The following is an 18446-nucleotide window of genomic DNA, read 5'->3' on the forward strand; positions in this document are numbered from 1 at the left end:
TGAATTTCAAGTATTTTTTAATGGCTTCACTGTGTAAAAGGTGCATAGGAGGCCTCAAATAGGATATTTTACAAACACTCCTGTTGGAACAATTTTCACATTTTGTCTCCCAAGTTGCATCCACTGCATCATGATTTATGTCCTAATTCTGTAAGCATGTGGTTTGATTTCATAGAATCATACAGTCCCATAATGGCTTCGGTTGGAACTCATCTGGTTCCAAACCCCTGCCAGGGGCAGGGACACGTTCCACTAGAAGGCTACTCAGAGCCCCATCCAACCTGTACTTACCACTTACTAACCACTAACCACCTGAGGCTGGGAAACATGTGAAGGTCTTTGCTGATAGTTCCATCCATTCAAGATTTAACAGATATTAAAAGTCAGATGTATTATTTCTTTCTCTGGCAAATTTAGTTCAACCCTACAAATACATGCATTTTAAATCTCTGCTACATTTGCATAGTGATACTTATTTTGAATATTGCACAAGGCTTCTGAATTTTTGCTTTTTAACTCCTGTATAACCTGATAATAACTGTTAGGGGCCGGTGTCTATTTTTATGTATACTGAAGCAACTCCATTGAGGAAATGCTCTTGATTGTTGTCAGTGTGCTCAGTGGGTATTCAGTGTATGAATTCTTTCTGTAAAGCCTTTACAAAAGTAACGTTAATATAATTGAATTATGCTTTTGTCCTTTCTTCTCAGTCACTAATTGTATTTGATTTTTTTGAAAGACTGTCATGTTATAGCTCTGTTTTATTTGTTGCAGCCCAACTAAGAGATATTGTCTATGATACAAAACCACTTAAGTCCAGACAAGAAGTATTGCCAAGTGATCCAGTGGATGGATTTGTTAAAACTGTTCATTTACAAAGAGGAGAGAACCTTTTTGAAATTCATATCAGCAAAGTGATATTCTCTTCTGAAGCTATGCACACTTTTGGTGACTTGGAACCTGCAACCTTTTGTACTTATGCATTCTATGACTTTGAACTCCAGATAACCCCAGTAGTTCATGGGAGCGCCCCATCATATGACTTCACTTCTCAGTTTCTTTTGCAGTCTGATGACAGCTTCTTTCACTATATACAGGAAAACAGCATCACACTTGAGGTTCATCGTGCATATGGCATAGACTATGAAACGATTGCTTCTTGTCAACTTAAGTTCCATGAAATCTTGGAGAACGATGGCAAGATCTACAACACAGCAAATTTAGTTGGTAGTTAATATATCAGAAAATATTCTGTTGATTATGTATCACTATATTGCAAGTGATAAATAATGAGTACTTGACCAAAAATGAATTTGTGCATTACTATTTCAAAAGAAAAAGAAAGTGTTTACAAGAAGGCTGTTTTCTGTTGAATGTGCAGCATGTTCTTGTGATTCTGCCAACAGTTGTGGAAAGCTGGGATGGGTGCAGTTTTGCCCGTAATGGCTTACAGCCACAGGGTAAGAGGGGAAAAAACCCAAAACAGGAGGCACCCCCACTTGGCCCATATAAAATATCAGTGCTTTACATCTGGCCCAAATGTCATAAGTATATCCTCTCATTCCTTATCAGTAAACAAAGGAAGAAATGGTGTAATCTAAACTGGTAAGACAAAAGGCACAATATAATAGTGAAAAAGGTACAAATTATAGTGATTGCGGTTAATAATATTTCATATAATAGCATAATCTAGGGGGGTGTTTATTTAAATTTTGTGCATTATTTTAGGCACATTTGTATGCATTATATTAAAATAATTTTAAGATGTCCTGGACAAGACACTTCTAAGAAGTATTGAATGTTCAGTGCTGCTTACTTTTTCTTTCAGAAATGTTTTGTCAGATCAGCATATTCAGTGACCTCTTAACTGCCCACTGTTGTAGAGAATATGGTTTAAAAAGGCATTATAAAGTGGTGTTTTTGCCAGTAATTTAAATTGCATAGCACTTTTTGGGACACTTCTAATTGTTAACATAAAAAACTGTCCTAATCTTTATTTTCCTTAAGGAGATAAAAATAATGAACTTTGACTTGACTGTAGTAAATATATAAGTATGAAAAATGGTCGTGTTTTGATTTTGGATCGTACAGGAAGAACCTAAGGAGTTGTTTCTATTTCTAACATGAACTACAGATCTCGCATCACAAATGTTGTCATAATGCATAGGCAAAATCTTTAATTTGTAGCTGTTCTATTCTGTAAATTAATCTTTGATTTGTGCCTTTTCCTAGCTTTTGACTAACATACCTTAATGTTGAAAAGAAAATTAATGCAATCCCCTATTTATTCCTTAGGAAAAGCAGGACACATTCAAAATTATGGTACTATAGAATACTGGATCAGGTTACAAGTTCCTGTGGATCAAGTTATTATTCCCTACAAACAGAGGTCAAAGGCTCTGGGATATATAACAGCCAGTTTTAGGGAACATGAACAACTGTCCCAGGTATGTTTGGGTCTATACTTCATAGAGAGAATTATTTCATAGAGAAGAGAAGTTTCAGAGTGACCTAATTGCAGCCTTCCATTACCTGAGGGAGCCTACAAGATAGATGGAGAGAAGTGTTTAACAAGGGCAAAGGACAAGGGGGTATGACTTCAAACTCGAAGAAAGTAGGTTTAGAAGGCAGAAATTCTTCATAGAATCATAGAATAGGCTGAGTTAAAAGGCACTCATCAGAATCATTGAGTCCAACTCCTGTCCCTGCACAGACACCCCAACAATCCCACCCTGTGCATCCCTGAGAGCATTGTCCAAATGCTCCTGGAGCTCTGGCAGCTTTGGGGGAGGGACCAGCCCTGGGGAGCCTGTGCAGTGCCTGACCACCCTCTGTAGAAAGAAGCTGTTCTTGATATCTGAACTAGTCCTCTTCTGACACAGCTCCAGCCATTCCCTTGACTGACACAGGTTGCCCAGAGAAGCTGTGGCTGCCCCATCTCTGGAAATGTCCAAGGCCAGGTTGGAGTGGAAGGTGTCCTTGCCCATGGCAGGAGGTTTGGAACCAAATTTTAAGTTCCCTTCCAATCCAGGCCATTCTGTGATTCTATGACAGTTTTGATAAAATAAACTGTTAATTTTTTTTTTTAAGTTCAAATAGCTTAGTTCAGGTCTTGATATGTTCAAATTGTAATGAACATTCTTGAACTGGAAAATGCCTTAGCAATTTTTCATATAAAGAGATCATGAACCAGTTGAATTATACTTTGCCTGAAGAGGTAGTCTTAAACCCATACTGAAGTTGTCACAAGAACATTTGACATTATTATATTTCATTTTCTTAAGCTGTGACAGATTTTTTATTACCATACTCATGAATGTTAAACCAACTAGGTGTCAGATCAGTAGAATGGGTGAAGCAATTGTTCAAAAAGGTCTTGACGTTATTAACATTGCAATATTAAGAGATTTCAATTTTTTCACTCTGGGTTTTTATTGGGTTTTTTAGCTGGATATTGAAGAGAATTTTCTGCACAATCACGTTTAAATAAGAGTCACAGAAAAAGAACAGACTTTCAGACAGTTGTTTAGGAAATAAAAGCACACTGGTTGAAATGTATCAATTAAAATACTAAAGTTTTTAATGGGCTTTTTTTAACTGAAGCCATTTAAAATACTCTATGTCTGGAGTAACTAATGTTTTATATTATTCCATAATGTAAATTTATATTATACTAAAATCTCAGTGGGTTCCATGATGTAATCTGAGAAGAATGTTGTATATGAATTCTGTTAAGTCATTGTGTCTGTTTAGAATTGAACTTAGTGCCATTAGATTTGGCTTTGAAAAAAGATAAGGGTTCCTCAAAATTTACTGTAAAATAAGTTGTCAATAAATGGTCTTCAATTTATTTATTACAGACACCAACACTCAAACTGAAGCAGTGTGCAGCTCAAGCCCACAAGAGAGTCTCCTTTCTGGATCCTAGTACCGTACAGATGGCAGTAAGTTCCAAGTGTTTTTGTCATGCATGTTGAAGCATGAAAAGCTACTTATGGCTCAGTATGGGCAATTTGTAGAACTAATAATCAAGAACACTGGATTATTTTAGTAGCACAATACTAGGCTGTCCCAGGCAATGAATGGTAGCACAGTACTGCATATAGGTGGGGGATGCAGTGCAGGGGTATTTCTGTGACTCCCTCAGAATTGCTTGATATCCTCCACAGTTTACAAGCTTCAATTTGCATAGGCTTATGGCAGATTTTAACAGGACCAGTCCGCTCTCTCTCTGCACTGTATTTCTCAGCTCTCTGCATTATTAAAGTGTCTTTCTACAGTGTATTGTCGCTGTTGAGCCGCTAGCAGAGAAAAGACCCAGTTCTCAGTGGCAAGAAGGAAAAAGACCTTTATTGTTTTGATTTCATCATATATATAGAGTTTTCAAAGGTCACCCAGATTGGTCAGTCAGAAACCTCCCCCTAGGCCTGATTGGCCAGGCCTGCACCGTCCAAATCCTGGGACACTGTTTTCAATAACATCCAAACTTTATCTTTATTTATAAAACACAAAAGGAATTCTCATGGGAAAGACTTGTGCTAGCCACAGTGTATTCCTTACACCGCATATAAATGGCTCTGTAGAAACCAGCTTGATCCAGACAGATCCTGAGTGTTGGGCTAATGAGATACACAATTTGACACAGTTCAGAGTCACCTCTAAAATTAAGTTTATCAGCTGAGATTGCACACATTCTGAAAATAATTATATATCTTAGTATGGAATACACTGTCATCTGTACATCCTTCCAGAGTCTTAAGAGAGTCTGCATGCAACTAGCTCAAATATATTTGCTGCATTGTGTAAATTTTCATCTGAAATAATTTGCATTCAGAGAACTAAGAATAGATTGTGTTTAGCCTTTTAATTAAATCCAGTAAGTAAAGGTAGGTTCTTCAGCAGGTAATTATAAAATGTTATGATTATATATTACATGTAATATTAATAATATTGCATTCTTTAAAAACTGGTTGTGGGATTTTTTTCCTTTTATAAATTACTTGGATTTATTTTTTGAACGATTAACATCAATTTTCAGCTAACAGGTTCTTTTACTGTTTAGTTTACTATGACTAGAACTTCATAGTGAGCTATACAATACAGACTGGAAATAAGAATTAAGTCAATCTGTTGCATTTATTAACTTTAAAAAACAAAAAGTCAAACATTGATGAATATAATAATTTGAGAGCTTAAATATGGAATGTTAGCCCAGATAATTACACACACAAAATCTTTTCAGCTGTCCAAAACAGTAACTTCTCAAAATTTGACAATTTTTCACAAACTATGATTTTCTAAGTGAGACAGCTGCTTGGTCTCCATCAGAAGTCTTCATTGCTGGGTTGGCAGCTCCTCTAGCTGTTTTAAAAATCTAAGCCTTGTTTTCTGGGTTTGAGACAAAAGTACTGTTAGGTCTAAATAATGAAACAGCTGAGCCTTCTCTGAGTCTTGTGATGAAATGGCAAGGGAGTGTCCATGCAAGAAGAATAGAAGTTCGACAGATTAAGATGGGAAGTCTGTTTCATTTTCCAGTTCATATTCTGAATAGCAGAGAATCTAGTTCTAAATTACAGTTCTTATCAATGTAATACATGCCAACGCAAATAGGTCTTCTCAGAAAAGGAGACTCTCTAAAAGTGGGATGAATGGTTTGACTCACCCAAACTGCTTGTAAGAATTTTGTCCAGCCTCACAGGTAGAAGCTATAGTAGAGGATAGAACCAGTGATGCTAATGCAGGGAGGCAAAGGAGGACATAATTTCCTGTCCAAATGCTTCTCCACCAGTAAATTTATACCTACTTTTGTATATTAATTGTCTACTGTATATAAAAGGTTTCCCCTTACTTTATTCCTAACTTAGGGCTTTGTGTTTGAAAATAATATGGAAGTTGTTCAGCATTTAAAAAGCAATTCCATAGGGTTCACTACAGTTATAATAATGACTTAACTATAGATTTGAGATAGTAACATTCATACCAAAATCAATTCACGTGCACACAGGTAAAACTACACGCAGGCCTATGTGTGTAAATTTAGCTATCAAAAGTTCTTCTTGGGTTCAGTGAAATGCTTGCATCAAATCCCTTTGCGTTTCCCAGTTGGCAATGCTTGCACCTCAAAGAATGTGGAGATGTGTGGTAATCAGCCCAGGCCTTGTTGTCAGTGATGGTCTTTCAGATATCACAGACTTGAGGGTTTGCAAGCTCTGAGAGGCCCAACTCAGAGTGGGCAGTGTGGTGGAGACACTGCTGTTCAGAAGAGCTCAGAGGGTCTCACTCAGGACTGCTGTTTATAGGGTTGCAAGGTGATTAATGTTGGTCATCAGGTTCCCTCTTGACCAAAACCCAAGTCAATTGCTCCTAGTCTTTCTTCCCAAAGTGCAGTAGCAATAATACCATTACACTCAGGCTACAATTCAGGTAAATGCTTTACCAAGACTGAAAAGGACAATTGCATATCCTTTGTTTCCCACCTTGGTTGGGCAGCTGTTATTTCTGATTGTTCCCACTTCTACCATGCCAGGGCTCCTGGTACGATCTGGGGGTGCCTCACAGTTCAACTGATAGGGTCAAGAAATACTTCACCACTCAGCTGGTTCTGTCAGGGCTTATAAGGAGTGAGATCTTATCTCTGAGATCACAGAGCAAGACTGAGGATGATGTACTTGTGGATGTTGTAGGAGGGATGCACCACCACAATATGTAGCACTAAAAGGAGAAGAAAAGTATTAAATATTGCAATTTGTATTGGCCCAATTGGTTGTAAAAGTAGGTTGTGGCAGATTGGCAAACTGTAGTTTCTAGTGGTGTAACACAATATTTAATCACTGGCTCTTATTTTCCTTTTACTTTCCTACTTAAAGCTCATCTGGGGCATTGATTGAGGAAAGTTTTTCTCTGACCATATCAGGTGGTATTGGTCAATTAGAATAATCAAAAAATGTTCTCTCAGGAACTTTGATCCACGAAGTACAACTCTGTCACTGAAGGAATTAAGAAGAATGGACAAACATTGTATAAAACACAGTGGTTATGACACATCTCTAACAAGAAGGAACATAAACACATAAAGACACATAAAGCCAGTTTTCTATGACTTGAAAACGTCTAGGATAACCTTGATTATTGTGCTTGTTGTGCAAGGCGTATTGTGCTTGTTAACATTGCTTTGCTTTGTGTGGCTCCAGATGTGTTAGAGCAGAAGTAGCTCTTCAGGTCCAGTTTTGGGAAACTCGGATGTTCTGGGGACAGCTGAAAGTTTTTTCATGCATTCTGAGGGTGGGAGGTGAGGCATCAGTGTCTCTGTGAAAAATTCAGTCCTAGAGGAGAATTGTTGGATAATAAATAATGCAAAGGCAATAAAGCACTGGAGATTTTAATGGAAGTTGCCTTGTCTGTAATGCAGTATCCACTGATGAGGTATTATTCTGTGTAATTGAGTTCAAAGAGAAAGAGCAGAATAAGATTACTTCAGAATGCTTTGTGCACTAAAGATATTTTACCTTAGATGACATGTTTGTACTGTGTAGCAAAGCTGATTCTTTTTTTATATTATATTAATTTGCTTTTGAGACAGAAAATACCTTATAATTTAAGTTAGAAAATTGTTAACTGAATAAGGTGGTGGTGAAGTTTTTTGTGTGTTTTGGGGTTTTTTTGTCTGAGTCTTGTAGAACTTGTAGAAAAAGATGAAATATAAATGAGTCTGGAAATCAAACAGGCTATATATATGTTAAGAGGTACTAAATTATTATAATAGTTATGTTTTCACAAATACACATGGTTAGATAAATGTCTTTCTGCTGTATCAATTATACCTTACAGCAGTTGACGCCTTCTCATTGTTTCCTGCACTGCATAAACAATACAATTGTTTAAATGCTCTGGATAATGAATATGGGCAATAACTGTTCAAGTTTCGAACTTCAGTAGTTTCTGTTATTCAAGGAGTGTTATAAAGACTGTAAGTTTATCTTTTTCTGTAGCATGTGGTACAGGAGGCTAAACAGCTGTCAGATGACAAGGTGAAGGAGATGGCTGAAGAAATTCAACAGGAAAAAGAAGAGCTCTCTCATCTGTCAGAGGAGCAGTTGGCTGACCAAACGTTGATTACTTCTAGAGATGAAACAGAAATAATTGAAGAATTGGAACCAGAAGGTAGAATTCATTGTTATTAATAAGTAGCTGTATTTTCTGAAAAAAATCTGTCTCTTTCCATTTTCATAAGCATTTCTTAGTAGTAGTGGAAGCTGCCTCATTATGAAAAAATTCATGACAGAAATTATATTCTGGTGTACTTTGCAGCATGAGCTGGGTGGTGGATAAGGTGGTGTTTTCTTCCCAAATGGAAACCATATTGTAATTGGTTGCAAAAATCTGATATATGACTTAGATTCATAAAATATTGAAGGGAACCAGGTTCATATTTTAAAGGTCTTTATATTCTCCTTTAGAACTATGCTGTTCCAAAGACTATTTTAATGAGTATGCTCCTTTTGTCTGCACATAACAGCCAATGCCAATACCAGAAATCCTCTCAGACAGTGAGGGCTAGTGAGACGTACCACATCTGTGACACAACGTTGTTAGATTTATTTAAATATTACAAAAGCTGGGTCATCCTCTTCTACCTCGGAGCTTAAACTGTTTATTATAGCAGTAACCAAGTCCATGATACCAGGTTTAAAATAAAAGCAGAAGCAGAATGCTAAAATTTTCTCTTTAGTTGTTTGCAGCTTTTGCATAAGAATTCATTAGAAAGATTGGAAAAACTTGTTGATGTTGAATACCTGTTGTCTTTATAGGTAATTAATGAAAAAAATGCTCTAGAATGTTCTAGGAAATAATGTGTCTACATATAGAACTACTTTTTAATAAAATAAATGGTGTGTTCTTCTTTTACATATACATGGTGTTAAAGGAAGTCAGAGGAAATTCAGGCCATATTCTTGTATAAATCTAACAGTTGTGCATACTTGGTTCATTGCAGGATTTACTCCATTTGCCAGCTTGCATCTGGAAAACATTACTATTTTTTTAACAAACCAGAAAAAATACATATTAGCTGACTATAAAGGTCATTGATTCACGGTGTGTATTTCTTCAAGGAAGAGAAGATTTACCTGGCACTTACTCTTTTTATATTAGAAAAGGAAATTTATTGCTGTCAGATTTCCCATGAAGTCTTAGGTCGTCTAAAATATAGTGGGGATTACCTGCATTGACTTTTTAAATTTTTTTTTTTTAAGATCAAGGAGATCATCAAGAGGATGATGCTGTTGAATCGATAAAAACTGACAGTGATGACTGTATTATTTCAAGTCCGGTATCCACAAGTATTAAACAGCTGAGTCAGAGTGTACATGGCAATTATTTGGTAAGACTAAGAAAAATATTTTAGGCCTAATATCCTCTAAGAGTAGCTTTGCCACTTCTAGTTTGCAATTAAGCTGTACATGTACAGTATCAAATCTCTTGACTTATTCTTCAAACAAGCAATTCAGGACTTGAAGTCATATATACAAAATAGCACAGCATATTACAAATTTGGAAAATTTACTTTGAACAGTATTTCAATAGGATACTTCTCAAACAAATTAATGTTTCACACTTTTAGATCTAACATTGGCTGTGCAGTCTTAACTATAAAATTAGTACTTAAAATGAACAGCTTTTAATGTTCTGCAATGTGATATCCTAGAGGTAGTTTGATTTTTTTGAAGAGCTCCTTTCAAGGCTGTGTGATATCTTCCAAAGTAACTAGCAACAAGAAAAATGTATGAGGAATATTGCTCCTTTTTTTTTAAGCTGTAGAAAGTACATCTTAAAAGAAGCTATGTGTTTTCAGCTACAGTAGGTTTTTAGAAACACGATCACTTATATGTTCTTTAGAAAAGATACAGAAGGTACTTTTGAAGATTGCATTATTTATATGTAAAATGTTAAAAAAATTTTCAACTGTAAATTTGAGAACTAAAATTACTATAGTAACTGATAGATACTATTAGTAATCACTGTTGTCAAACTATAATATAGTTGATCTGTACCTATGGTCATCCTATTTTTTATTTTATCAAAACTATTTAAGAAAAATTCTGAGAGGATTTTTTGTATGTAGATTCATTTCAGGTTCATCAGTTTCTACGTCCCTCCATAGATCTGTTCTTCTAGTAACAATGTGCATGTTTGTGAAGGGTAGATAAAAATAATAAAAGCTAAACACTATTAAGGCATCACGTTTGACAGAAGTTGGATTCTAAAAACACACATTACTTTACTTGAATTCTTGGTTTAATTATAGATTAAAGCATGTCAAAATTGCTGTTGAATTGTTTGTTTGTTTGTTTGGTTTTGGTTTTGTTTTCTTTTAGGGTTTTTTTGTTGTTTTTGTTTCAATTTTTGTTTGGTTTTGGTTTCTTTGTTGTTGTTTGGTTTTGGGGTTTTTTTGTTTGGTGTTTTGTTTTGGTTTATTTTTGTTTAAGATCAAAAATCACTGCCTTTTTTCTTGTGAGATAATTGTTCTGCTGGTAATCAAATGCTTTAAATCAAATACTGTAAATAAGTTTTGTGGTTTTTAGAGATCATTGTGCTAATTATCCTATAACTCTGACTTGTATGCCAAACTGTTTATGTCACTTAAGATTATACTGAGGTTTTTTTGTATGTTGCAAATTAGACAGTTCATGGTTATTTCTTAGATATATCTTAGATATATTTCTCAGATATATCATAAGGCATATCTAACAGATTTTTCAATACCAAGCAGTACCAGTTACTTTTTAATCTTTTCTTCTTGTCTGTGGTGTATGATTGGTGATAAAATACTTCATTTTGTTTCATTTAATTTATAAATTTGAGTATGAAAAGCATATTCAAGTCAAAGACCATCACTTGATTGACATTTGGTAGCCATTTGATTTACTAGATTTTAGGGAAGAAAATTTGCTGAAGCCATATACCTGTATTAGTAGAGACAGAATGGTGTAGAATTTTTTCTGTCATCCTAGTAAAATTTCCATGAAACTGAATAGTAGAAGAACCTGATTGAAACATTGATTCAGATTTTGATTTTTAGTTAAAGTATCATAGGATATATAATAAAAGGAAAAATCTTTTGAAAGGAGGGGGTAAAATTAGATAATCAAATACTGAAAGGACTTGACAGCTATAGAAAATGTTCTATATGGTGGATATTTTTACAGTAAGATACACATGATTTTGATTATTTATATAATTTACTAAGCAAAATGAAAGCTATCTCCATATTAAATAAGATCATTGACTTGAAGTTCTGAATGAATATAGAAGGCTAATCATTTGAAGGTGATTTAGTATTTCAAATGATTTAAGTTTAGATATAAAAATCATCAAAATATTTCCATACAGAGGAAATATTCTTAATAAAGTTATGAAAAGAAAGGAAACCACTGAAAAGAAATACGTTAAAAAAAATTCAACACTTCTGTACTCCAGTATGTTGTGTTTGCTCTTTGAAGAATGTCATCATTGAAAGCTCACCTACATATTCCAATTTTGAAACCATAGTGGCTTTTCTTTCTTCTTTTTTCCAGAGTAACTTAGGGAAATATTTGTGATTCTTTCTCATGAGTCTGACATGCCCACTTAAATACATGTAACTTATTAAAATTGATCTGTAAAGAAATACTCCAGACTTTGCAGAACAGTATGAAACAATTTCATATAAGGAACAGAAATATGTAATTTCAGTTAAAGATAATAAGAAAAGGCTCTGGTGAAGAACCTGGGATATTGCTTTTATTATTGCATGTTAATTTTAACTTTTAAAGGTATGTTTGATTTAACTAGGAAAGTTCACTATATGAACTTAAATTTTTTACAAATACATTATTACTTTACATACCTAACAATTTTGTGACTTGATGGATTTTCATTGAACTGTTTGTAGTATAGTCTGCAGTAGGTACTAACAATTCTCTTTTATTTTGAAAACTTCGGTACCTTGTATTACTGAAAGTATTTCAAGCAGTTACAGAATCACGTTGCTGTGTAGGTAAAAATGATGACAGCTGAAATTTGTGATTCAGATAGCATCTGTACATAAAGATAACTAGCAGACTATAACCATGACTACTGCAAAAATTTTTTAAACATTGAATTGAAATCAGCATGTCTTGCAACAGCACTCCTAGCTACAAATCCTGGAGCTTTAGATTCTCATTTTGTATATGCCAATCAATCAGTATTAATAGTATAAAAAAGCTTATGATTTACATATGTGTATATATGTTTGTTTTGTATTAACACTGAAGGAAACAAAAAATAATTTGTATTATGTTTATATTTTGTTTTCTAATAGGAAGTTGAAAAAATCCAGATTAAAATTACATCACTTGGTCTTACTGAGTCACGAATTACATCAGACAAAACTATACAGCAGCTGTTTGTAGAATGCAGATTAAACAATTTCCTTGCAGAGGAGACCCCGCTGTCACTTCCAAAACCAACAGGTGGTCAGAGGATTCACTATAACTATAGCACTGGTAAGTCTGATGTATTTCTGAGCAGGCTTGGTTCTTCTCCTAAATTCTTATGAAAATGCCTGCAAGAATGCCTACTTCCTAGATATTATAGTTTCATTTCTCTATGGGCCGACTGTATTTGCCTGTTTTCCAGATATTTTGGGAGATACTAATGGTGAATTTTAAGAAATGAGGTAAGTATGCAATTATCAAGTGTAAAATGAAATGCTGACGTAGGCTGGTGTATAAAATGGTAACATCACAACAGATTTAAACATGCTGGTAGCACGTAAATTTTAAAATTGGACTATACCTAACTAAAATCTATATATTCCTTTTAAAAGAGCGTGTTGAACTGATTTTTGTTTTCATGTCCATGATTGGCATGTGATGATACAACAAAAGAAAAACATTCTAACCTGTACAACTAAAACACAATTGAGAAGGGAGAATATGTAAGTGGACTTCATCACTACTTGCAAATACTCAGTGTCCTTTTGAGGCCGTTTTCTCTGGTTCTAGAATTATGAGCCAGACACAGTTAAGATGAGAAAAAAAGGGGTTTACCTTTTAATAAGGATCCTTAGGTGCACAATTCGTCAAGGTGGAAAACGCCAAAGATACACATCACGTGTGACGCGTATACAATTTTTATAGACTTTTCAAATTAGCATATCTGACAAAGATTCCTCAATAAGAAGCTTAATAGATGAAGCAATGCCCCCCCCAGTTCTGGTACCTTCTATGTTCTCCACCCTTGGATGAGGATTGAACCATGTTTACAAAAATATGTCTTGAAGAGCTGGTTTCAACCTTGGTTTCTTTGGAGAACCAAGATAGCGTAAGGGCTTCAGGCCCTCAGTGGGGAGGCTTTTAGAATGTTTTGTCTTCCTGCCTAGAAAAATACTGGAACTAAGTTACAATAATAGGCTACAAAGCTACAAGTATGTGTGCTAAGAATACAGAGAATATATAAAAGGTATATAAAAGAAAAAGGCAAAAAATCAGCATGGCATCGCTTTAATGACAACTTTTTAATACGGGAACTGATTCATCCATGTTTAATACTAATACATTGCCAATTACTTCTCAGTACTTAATTTTTATATTTATACTACTAACATACATAGAACTATTGTAAAAATTGATAATTCTCTTGTTAATTATTTTCCCAGCTATTTCATAGTATTTTAATTTTTCATTAACTTGTTTTCCTTGTAAAGTTTTATTTCATATAAGATTCAGCCTGAGTGCTTCAGTCTTGGACTTTTAGCTGAGAGTAGTCTGGAGTGGGTGAATCAGTTTGCTATTTGTAACAAACCATTAATACAGACATTCACATTAAGCATTCTTTTAAAAATAATTTTGTCGTAGTAGAAAACACCATTGCAGAATATTGGTGTTCCAGTCAGATCCTTAAAACTGCTACCATTTACAAACCTGATTTTACAATGCAACTTGCCAAAAAATTCACTCATTTAGATCCTCCTCTTACTCATAAATTATTGGATCACTCTGTGTGTAGCTGAAGACTGAAATGAATTGGAAATGTCACATCAATCATTGCTATGCTGGCATTGCCCACTTGAAAGGGAATGTAGATGACAGATTTTCTCCAGTCCATTGGTCTTGATGCCTTTTCAGCCGGCAAAAATATGAAGCAGATACAGCAGTAAAGGGAAAAAGGATATTACCTTGGTTTAATAGGATCCTGGGTGCTCAACTCGTCAAAGGTTGAAGAGTTGCCAAGAAGCACCCCATGTACAATGCATATGCAACTTTTATGGACCTCGCAAATTAGCATATCTACCTAAAATGTCCCAATAAGAAACTTAATAAATGAAGTACTTGTCCCCCTATTCTATTTACTCCCCCCGTCAAATGAGACTACAGCCTAGTTTACAAAAATACGTTCCAGAGAGGAGGCTCTGTCCAAGGTTGGAGCCTCTAGTTCTGAGACAGTATGAATGTTTGGTCTTCCCGCTTTGCAAGACCCCCAAACTAAGCTAAATATCAGATGACAAGAATGATAAATGTGGGGCTAGGTATAAGGAGTGTGTATATAGGGTACAAGGGAAGATAAAGGGTATACAAATGTATAAAAAGGGTATAAAAGAAAAGACAAAAACCATCAGGCATCAGTCTGGAGATTTCTCTTGTTGAAATACTGTGGCTGGAAAGGAGGATTAAATTACTGAGGCTGTCAGAAAGGATAAGCACTTTGCCAGACATTCTCAATCTCTAGCTTCCTTAGAGTGGAAGAAAATACAGTAAATCACTTCAAATACAAAGCAATAAAGATCCTTGGCTTTTAAAATCATCACTGTTATTGCCATTAATATAAAGTGACAGCTCTGTGACATGCTTAGATGCTGCTTGTATCTTTTTTGGTAGTGTCCAAATAAATCTGCCAGTGACACACCATTAGATCACATGATTCTAACATTTGATTCGAACATTGTTGTTTTTCCTTAGAAAAGAAAATAAATGCATATTTTTCGTTTTTCTCTTCTTGTACTTTCTTCTAATAGGTGAAAAACGATAACCAATTATACTGTTTGCTTTGCAGTGATAAGTGTGGGTAAGGAAGATAATCATGCAGAAAGAGAGTATCTCAAGTCAATTCTTCTAAAGCCAGATCTTCCTGCTGACAGGTACAGATTAATGCTGGAAACCTCTATTGTAGGTCTTTGTAAATAATGCTTGTCGTTTGCCTTTTTGTTTGTCTTTACTGACAAGGTTACCCTAAGTAGTTAATACATAACTAATAAGAAAAAAAGAATTGTTTCGGCTAGGAATGATGCCTGCATTCTGGTGTGGCAGCTGGTCTTATTTCTGCTCTGAATAGGTGCATATGGCATGGAATATTGCAACCTCATCTAATGTTTGTTTAATACTGTGGTTTCATTTGGTGGGGGTTGTTTGTTTGGTTTGTTGATGGGTTTTTTAGCAGCTTTGTTTTACAAAAGAGAGATTCTAGATTCTATCATCAGTAGTCTATCAGTATTGAATTTGAAAAGCACATATCTGTGTGATGGTAGAGTAGTACATTTGTTGCTTTCTGATTTCAGAATACTAAAAAGAGTCTGAAGAACTACAGAAAGTGTTCCTTGGCCTTAGAACTAAAAAAAAAACAACCAAAAAACAAGTATATGTGTATATATATGGATGTAGCAGACATCTATTATATGAATAAATATGAGAAAGATTATAAACTAGACTTGTTCAATTTCATGGTAATATATTTGTTCTTACTCAAATTTTTTTCATTGAGATAGCATGTGCATTACTTGAAGAATGAATGACATACTTTGATTCTGTTTCTTCTTGAATGTCAGTCTTCATTAAAACAGAGCAACTATTAATATAAAGATCCATTTAATTTACGGAAGAGTAGGATACCTGCTGATTGCATTTGAAGTGTCAGAGTAATTTTTAAATCTTACTCACAAATCACTGATTCACTCCAAGTAAGAGAGAGTGATCTCTCTTCATTCCAGTTCCCTTATTTTGCAATCTTTATTAGCAAGTTTGCTAAACGTATTCTACTGAAGCATGTTCTACTAAGATTTAACGATAATTAGGATAAAATACTCCCTTTTTCGTTTTTTTTTACTGACAGATAATTTAGTTGCTAAAGAAATTTCCCTCTCCAACCATCCATCCAGGACCACTCTGGCAGTCACACTTCACCACCTGATCTGGGACTGAGGCCCCTTTGCGACTACACCCCCCACACTGTCACAGTCAGCCCAGTTTCCCTCACCAACTCCAGCCCAGGTTTCCCATCTCTGAGTCTGAGAGGTCCCAGTCCTTAAAATAATTTAATTTTGGTGCAGGAATTAAATAAGACAATAATAGCTCAAGTTGGTGCCTTTGAGGAGGGACCCTGAACAAAGGAGCCCCTCAGTTTTCATACTCTCATGGGATAGTCTGGGAGTCATCAGCTCCTACCATGTCCCTGAGTGTCCCTCACCTGGCTGTGCCCAAAGTCTGGAGGTTATTGTCATCCTGCTGTCTCTGCATGTCCCTCCCCTGACTGGGCCACAGGTCCTTGGGCCCTTTGTTGTGCCAAGGGATGACAGTTCACAGCCTTTTGCCTCAGGCTGGGCTCCTCCAGTGCCCAACCTGCAGCTGCTCCTGAGCCACCTCCACTGGATGGATTCCTCAACATGGTGAAAGAAAATAGCTTGTCTGTGTGCTGCAATTTCCCCCATAAATACTTAGATATCTATACTAAATATTTTACAAACCTGAGGGAAAAATGAGGCAAAATAACAGCAGTGAGCTTTTTCTAAGAGCAGAAGCATTCATCTCTTACATGTGCTATCATGGTCACTGCTGTCCCCTGTGTTACTAAGTTAGTCTCTGCAGTTATCAGAATGTCTGGTTTGGCTTGTGCTGAAATTTCAGTTCTGTATGGAATAAATAGGCAGGCAGAAGTTCATCAGTAGTCCAGTTTCCTGTTTTATCCTAACAAGAGGACCACCAAGAAACAAAATTTATGGAAAGATTCTGCCCATATACCATATGTTTCCATCTCTATGCATTTTAAACTTGTAAAATAGTGTGGTTTTTCTTTTTAATGTTTTTTTATTTTATTTTCTTACCCTTTTTAAAGGCAAAATATCGGGGGTTTTTTTGTGTTTGTGTGTGTGTGTTTAGCCTAAAATTTACAGTGGTCAGTGATCCCCCAGAAGATGAACAGGATCTTGAATGTGAGGATATTGGGTTTGCTTATGTCAGTTTAAAAGAGATATTCCAGAAGCAAAGAGATATCATTGAGCAAGATATTGATGGTAAGTTTTAAAGATCACTTTCTTGTAAACTTCTGTAGCCTAAAATTTGTTGAAATTCTACTTCGTTTTGCAGGTTTTACTGCACAAGTAATTGTTTGACATTGTTTCAGTAAGAAATTCTTCAATACTAACTAATTACTTCCACATTTGTTTGCAAAAGTCTGCATAAACTATCTATTAGTGTTATTCCTTTAAGTCTCTTTAAAAAAAACTTCATACCAAACAGCATTCTCACCTCATAGTAATTAGTTTATAAAACCTAAGAACTTTCAAGTCATGTCCACTACTTTAGTTCTCTTTTCTATGACATACTTCATTGTTGTAGGACAATAAATACATATTTAGTATAAATATTTGTTTGGTATTAAAATTTATGTCAGCAGTTTGGTATTACTTATGTCTGTATTTTATTTGAAGTTACATTATGACCCCCAGAATACCTCAAGTCTGTGTCCCCCATAAAAAACATGTATTAGACAATATAAAATACTGGATTTGGTTTGGAATCAGTTTTAGTGAGCAACCTTCTGTAACAGATTGTGACCAAACTCACTGACATTTATTAAAGCAAGGTGATGTGAGTAGGAAGTGCAGAATCTTCCATTTCCTGGGGTCATAGGACTCATTTTTATAACACTGATAAGAAGACTCAAGAAGGTTATTTGGTCCTTTTGTAGACAGCGAGGATAGTATTCTCCTTGCTCAGTTTCCTGTTACCCATGGCAGCTGGGACATGGTTACCAAGGGTGCACTTTTCTCTCTGCCTGTTTCTCTCAATCCTCTTTCTCCATCGGAGCGAAGCTCAGTGAAGAAGGCAAAAGCACTTGTGAGTTGCTCTCCTCTCCCAGTAAGTGAGCGAGTTTGATCACTGGGTGCAGAGCAGCCATGGTCACAAGGTGCCTTTTGCAATAGCAAGAGATCTAGTGAGCCCCAGCAAAATACCAGGCTAATGTGACTTCACTACTTCTACTGCTGTGTCTAATACCTGTGCCTTCAGCAATGGAGAGCTGAGTAATGTGGGAAAGAAATAGGCTTTCTTATCAATTCCCAATAGCATGCATGATTTGTATCCATGCTATTGCTAAAATACTCAAAGTTACAGGAGTTACAATGCAAAGTTACAGCAAAATTCTAAGAAGAATCA

General features: G+C 35.4%; 1 protein-coding gene across 1 annotated transcript in view; it reads left to right on the plus strand.

Annotated features, from left to right (window-relative positions):
- LOC146437184 (protein fantom-like) overlaps positions 1 to 18446 on the plus strand; it is a 55534-nt gene that overhangs the window by 30535 nt on the left and 6553 nt on the right. The window contains exons 13-20 of the mRNA XM_085060805.1: positions 775 to 1227; positions 2296 to 2447; positions 3861 to 3944; positions 7989 to 8160; positions 9252 to 9379; positions 12341 to 12524; positions 15073 to 15157; positions 17169 to 17302. Coding sequence (XP_084916931.1) covers positions 775 to 1227; positions 2296 to 2447; positions 3861 to 3944; positions 7989 to 8160; positions 9252 to 9379; positions 12341 to 12524; positions 15073 to 15157; positions 17169 to 17302 — 1392 coding nt within the window. The remainder of the gene's footprint in view (positions 1 to 774; positions 1228 to 2295; positions 2448 to 3860; positions 3945 to 7988; positions 8161 to 9251; positions 9380 to 12340; positions 12525 to 15072; positions 15158 to 17168; positions 17303 to 18446) is intronic.

The sequence above is a fragment of the Lichenostomus cassidix genome, chromosome 4A (assembly GCF_008360975.1).
Source record: "Lichenostomus cassidix isolate B80296 chromosome 4A, HeHo_3.0, whole genome shotgun sequence".
In the NCBI taxonomy this organism is placed as follows: Eukaryota; Metazoa; Chordata; class Aves; order Passeriformes; family Meliphagidae; genus Lichenostomus; species Lichenostomus cassidix.